General features: G+C 38.3%; 1 protein-coding gene across 3 annotated transcripts in view; it reads left to right on the forward strand.

The window, feature by feature from the left end:
- tcf4 (transcription factor 4) overlaps positions 1-6,369 on the forward strand; it is a 212,260-nt gene that overhangs the window by 107,593 nt on the left and 98,298 nt on the right. For all 3 annotated transcript variants that reach the window (XM_037691932.1, XM_037691934.1, XM_037691933.1), the window contains exons 7-8: positions 3,261-3,387; positions 5,640-5,689. In XM_037691932.1, the coding sequence (XP_037547860.1) occupies positions 3,261-3,387; positions 5,640-5,689 (177 nt within the window). The remainder of the gene's footprint in view (positions 1-3,260; positions 3,388-5,639; positions 5,690-6,369) is intronic.

Raw genomic sequence — 6,369 nt, forward strand, 5'->3', positions numbered from 1 at the left:
AGGGGACTGAGGTCACATGACCCGGAGGGGACTGAGGTCACATGACCTGGAGGGGACTGAGGTCACATGACCCGGAGGGGAGCGCTCCCTGAAGAAAACTCGTACATCATCGATCAAATTCCACATCTTTAAAGAAACGTTATTTATAAAACGTACCTTTTTTTGTCATCTACATTTTAAAATGGCCTCCACGTCAGTTTCTCAGGAACTTTCTAGTGTTTCTTTAAATTTCATGTTTGAAAATAAAAAGTGTTTTTTTATTTTTTGTCGAGTATTTTTAACTGACGTCCAGGTTTAATTTAAACCTAAACCAAAATGGCTTCTGGAGAAAACCTCATGATCCCGTCCTCGTCCCAGCGTTCAGCTCAAGAACCGGTTTAATGGAAGTCAGAGTTCTCTGGTGAGTGGTGGAACCACAGACAGGTACCAGACTGGACCCAGACCGCAGACGGGCCTTCCTCCTTCTGCAGCTCGTCTAGTTGCCGTGGAGACCGGCTGCTCTGGCTCGATGCTCGAGTCCAGGAGGAGAAAAGAAAGAGGAGCAGAATCAACGAGACCTTTTTGTTTTAGTGGGAACCTCCTTTTAGCCCCCGGTCACACCCGGCCCCGGACCGAGGAGCAGGAGGACTGCAGCGGTGCTGACTGGGTCTTTGTGTCAGACTCCCTCTCAGGGTGAGAGACTGACTTTATTTAAGACAAGGGCCCTTTTGTTTTAAGGCCGAGGCTGGCCCAGTAATTGGCCCACTTGGGCCTGCTTAGCATGAGAAAAGTCTCGTCGGCTCGGCGAGGCCAACTTTTGTTTCCACACGACCGACTCGCTGACGAGAATTCTGATGAGGTCCTGAAAAACAGTCCCGCCGCCTGAAACGCACCACGCACTAATTACTTAACGAGGAGCTGGGAAACCGTCTGGGCCTCAGCGGAACGACGGAGGAGTCTATTTAAAGGAGGAGGGGGAGGAGGCGCAGGTCCTTTTTCACCTCCTCAATAAACTTTTTGTGCCACTTTGAGAAAAATAAAAGAAAAAGTTGACCCGTCCTCCATCCTCCTGCCTCTTTCTGCGGGGGTTCTGGTCCCTGAATCGGCCCAGATGCCACTTGTTGCTGCCGAGACCAACGTCTGAGCCGTGACCAGAGCCGCAAGCTTCGAGGGGGTCGAAGGGGAAACGGCGGCGCAGAGAAGTTAGGCCGAGCTGTGAGGCGAACGTCTCGACGCTGAGCAACATGAAGGCCCGCTCCTGGAGGTAAACACCATCAGAACCAGAACCGGACCTGCCCCCGTCAGCTTGGCTTTGAAGGGACGGAGGCAGAGGAGTTCCCCCTGGATCCTGTTTTGAGCTTTGGATTTGTTTGGGGTTTTAGATTGTTGTTTGTGTGAAACTTTAATTTAGCTCTGCAGCGTCAGAGAAACAAAACAGCACGACGGCAGCTGTTTGAATTATTAACGTTGTTAAAGTTTAATAAAAAATGTGCATCGATCAAATCTAAAGGAAGAAATAAAGTTTTTAAAGTTTGTAAAGTTCGTAAAGTTCATAAAGTTTGTAAAGTTCGTAAAGTTTGTGGACAGAAAAGAGGTGGATGGTCTGAGAGAACCGTCACGTTCTTCTGTAACGAAACAAATCAGGTTTTTCTTCAGCAGACTTTAAACAAATGGTTTTATTTTATACGTTTTAAATGTATACGTTTTTATTTTAGATATTGTACATTTACATTGAACATCAACATTTTCTACAATCGGGCAAACGGAAAATAGAAAATAAACGTTTGGGACGTTTTATTTTTTAGCTCAACTATAAGAATGTCTCGTCTTGATACTCACGTTTATATTTAATGTATTTTGATTTATTTTAAACAGTTTCAAGTGAAATGAATAAATTTAATCTGACACTGCCCGGATCAGATTAACGACGTCGCTCGACGTCTAATCTGGCTCCAGTTTGGTGTTTGGACTCTGAGTGATGCTGAAACTTCTCGTGGACTTTCAGAAACATTAATGACTAACAGTGATATTACTTTGATATTTCAAGTTATTATAAAGTTACTATCCACACTGTAACTCTGAGTACTTCAGGTATTTTCAACTCTTCTTCCGTTTCGAGTGTTTCGTTCTTTAATTTCACGGTTCTTCGTTCCGGACGTTAAACGTTGGCGTGTTTCGTTCATGAAGAAGCTTCTCTGTTTCCAACGTGTCGAGTTTTCTTGAACCAGTTTGTCGATCTTCAAAAAACAAGTTGAAGTAAAAATATATTTATGAGTTACTGGTCTAGTTTTTAATCTTTACAAAGTCTTTTGATCTTTAGGAAGAAATGTGTTCCAAAATATCAACTTTATTCTGAATTCCTCTTTGCTTCGAGTTCCTTGTGTCCCAGAAACGGCTCTGATGAACGTTTGGGTTTTTACGTTCGTCCTCGGAGTTCGGACTGTTGTCAACCGTCACATTTCTCGTTTGTCAGTTTCAGAACACGGACACATGTACACGGACACGGACACATGTACACGGACACGGACACATGAACATGGACACGGACACATGTACATGGACACGGACACATGAACATGGACACGGACACATGAACATGGACACATGAACATGGACACATGAACATGGACACATGAACACGGACACATGAACATGGACACATGAACATGGACATGGACACGGACACATGGACACATGAACATGGACACGGACACATGAACATGGACGCGGACACGGACACATGAACATGGACACATGGACACGGACACATGAACATGGACACGGACACATGGACACGGACACATGGACACGGACACATGGACATGGACACGGACACATGAACACAGACACATGAACATGGACATGGACATGGACACGGACACATGAACACGGACACATGAACATGGACATGGAACCATTCCACTCAAACATCTCGAGGCTCTGAATACGAGACTTTTCATCTTTTATGTTCAAATGATCATTTCAGGATCGTGTCATTAAATCAAATATTCTGAATTACGTCTGGATTAGAAACATTTGTCTAATTCTGTTTATTTGTATTTAACTTTTAACATTTCCAGATGATTCCAGATGTTGTTTTAATCTTACATCACCATTTAAATGTTTTTCCTTTTGTTGTTACCCAAAATGCAACTTGTTTTTATTCTTGACTTACAGTTTTTGTTACGGTTAACTTCTGGAGAATTTGTCGACTGCTCGGCCCTTGATCTGTTCACCAGTGTGACCATCACTCGTTTTGTTTCTTCCCGTGTTCTGACCAGTCCATGTTGGGAGGAGAGTTGGGTTTGGGGAGTCCTGGGGCGTCGTCGCCCACCAAGCCCGCGGGTCAGTACTACCAGCACTACGGGGCCAATCCACGGAGGAGAACGCTGCACATGGACACCGTTGGTGAGAAGCTCCGACACAAAAGCTGAAGTCTTGAAGGACACGTCGTCTTTAAAAATATCTTGAATCATCAATAAACAAAGAAGTAGATGAGATTAAACAATCACTTCCTGTCCCGGTACAACTGAGGTTTTGGTGAAAAGACTGACGTGTTTAAAAACTCTTTCAAAGTAGAAATATTTAAAATTTAACTGTTAGGAACGAGCTGAAAATAGAAAAGGTTTAAAAAGAATGAAATGATGTAACGTCCTGTTTCCTGCATGAACGTCTCTTTGAACCCTAAAACACTTGAGCTGTTTTATTTTTATTTATTTTTTACTTTGTCACTATTAAAATTTAAATGGGCTAAATGAGGAACTGCATTACAACAATATTACTACAATATTATAACTGCATTATAACAATATTGCTACATTGTTATAACTATTATAACAATATTACATTATAATAACTAACAATTACTACATTATTATAACTATTATAACAATATTTCTACATTATTATAACTGTATTATGTAACATGATTTTAATATGACAAAGTTAGAATTAGGTTATTACAAATAAAACTAAGTTTTAATCTTAATATCTTATCATTAGTATGCCACTTAGTAAACGCTGGTCATAAAATAAATAAATGTAAAGCAAGCGTGTTTGGTCTCGTGTTTATAATTTTACTGTTCATATTTATTTGATTTTAAATGAACATGTTCTTGATTAATAACATATTTATGAAAGAGAAGATGTTTTAAGTTTTGAGTATTTTGTATCCAAACTACAGAATACCAGTAAAACCACCAAAGAGTATTTGATAAAACATGTTGCTAATTTTATTGTTAGAAGCAGTTTTTTTATTTATTTGATACGAGTCTTAAAGACGTAAATAAGTTTGTTGTTAAATTAAGTTTTTATTGTGATCACTTTAATATTTGGTTCCAACGTCACTGGAAACTGGTTTAATATTTATAAACCCTGAAGGGCTCGATTCTGTTGAGTTTTTACTTTGCTCTAAGTTTTATTAAGTTTGGCAGCAAAATTAAATTAATGTTTATATTAAAACTTTAAAATGTTAGAAATGACTTTTAATTTGAGTTTACTTTAAATTCTGGGATACCATGACATTTTGTGATTAGAGTACTTTTATTCAAAATATAAGTCCAGTGCTGTTACTGGATGATGCCAGTTAAAATAATATTAATAATAATAATAATAATAATAATAATAATAATAATGATAATGATAAAAGTAATAATAATAAACAGACATATAGAGCAGTGTTATCCAACAGGCGGCCCTGGGGCTAAATCCGACCCACTGGTGAGCTCCGCTGGGCCCAGTTGGGTTCATTTTTAAATAAAACTAGACTTTTAACCTTCAATCAAACTTGAAGACAATAACTGATGGATGACCCCCCCCCCCCCCAGTTTAGTTTAGCAGTTTAGTTGAAAAGCCCTGCTGTAAGGTCTATCAAACTATTTACACGCAGTTTTTATAAATAAATTAATAATAAACGTCGTATTACTGAACTTGACTTTAAGTTCTTCCACTGGTTCTAAGGTGAAACTTTAATCTGTATAAACATGAACAAACATCTTTTAAATCATGTTTCACTGTTTTTATTCACTTATTTTGAAACCGTGATCTTTACTTTCCCGTCAAAATGGCCTGAAAGTGAACGCATCGTGGTGCATTTATTTACAGGATAAAACAAATTCAGTGTTTTAAATGATTTAGTTTCTTTTGTGGCCTAAAACATTTACTTTATTGCAAATAGTAACGTGTTTGTTGTCTTCAGCACCGGAGAAGAGTGAACCGTTCATTTATAAATACATTTTTTAATGTCCATCCTGTCAGAGCTTTTCAAAATAAAGTTTGTTTTGTATGAACAGGTGGATGTTTGTTGCAGCGCAGCCTCGGTAGCGTTGTCCTTGAGACGAGACAAACATCCATTCAACAAAAAAATTAACTATTTCTGGGACGATTTCCAAAAAAAGATGAGCTTATTATTTTATCTCTTCAAAGTTTCACTTTGTGAATAAATAAAAACTCCCCTTGAGATTAAAAAAACATAAAAGCTGCTCTGTGTGTTTATTTATTTAAACAATGCCGTGTTTGTTGTTTTCTGCTGCGCATCTTTTAGTGTTGCTCCGGTTTTGTGAGTGACGACGGTGAATTCAGAGGCGCTTCTTTAAACGAGAACCGAACGCTCTCGGCCCGTCGGACCTCACGTTTTGTCTCGTTTTGTTTCTCCACCACAGACGTCCACACAAAGAAAGTGCGGAAGGTCCCTCCCGGCTTGCCGTCCTCGGTAAGTGACCTCTTTAATGGTTTCCTGGTTGTATTGATGGTGAGTGTGAAGATGTGGTGAATGAAAACTGACGTGTGGAGGAGAGCCGCCCGGCCGTTTCCTCCTGCGAGGTGACGACCATGGAACAGCTGCTGACTCCTCGGTGTTCACAGATGTTCTGGACGCAAGAGTTTCATGTTGTAAAAACAATAACTTGGTGGAATCCTGTGAGAATAAAAGTTCTTCTTTGTAGTAATTTATCGTCAGTTAAATTATTACCAGCTGAATTAGTTTCTTATTAATCCGGTCAACAGTTGTGAAGAAGAAAGTTCAAGTTCTGTTGGAACGGATTAATTTGACGAGAAATTTGGTCCAAAAATGTTTCACATATATACCCATGTGTGTGTGTGTCTGTATTTATATATATCTATATATATCTATATCTATAGATAGATAGATAGATATCTGTCTATATATATCTATATCTATATATCTATATCTATATATATAGATATAGATAAATATATATAGATATATTTATATATATCTATATATATCTATATCTATAGATAGATAGATAGATATCTGTCTATATATATCTATATCTATATATCTATATCTATATATATAGATATAGATAAATATATATAGATATATTTATATATATCTATATATATCTATATCTATAGATAGATAGATAG

Source organism: Nematolebias whitei, chromosome 18 (genome assembly GCF_014905685.2).
Source record: "Nematolebias whitei isolate Nwh7 chromosome 18, NemWhi1, whole genome shotgun sequence".
Taxonomy (NCBI): Eukaryota; Metazoa; Chordata; class Actinopteri; order Cyprinodontiformes; family Rivulidae; genus Nematolebias; species Nematolebias whitei.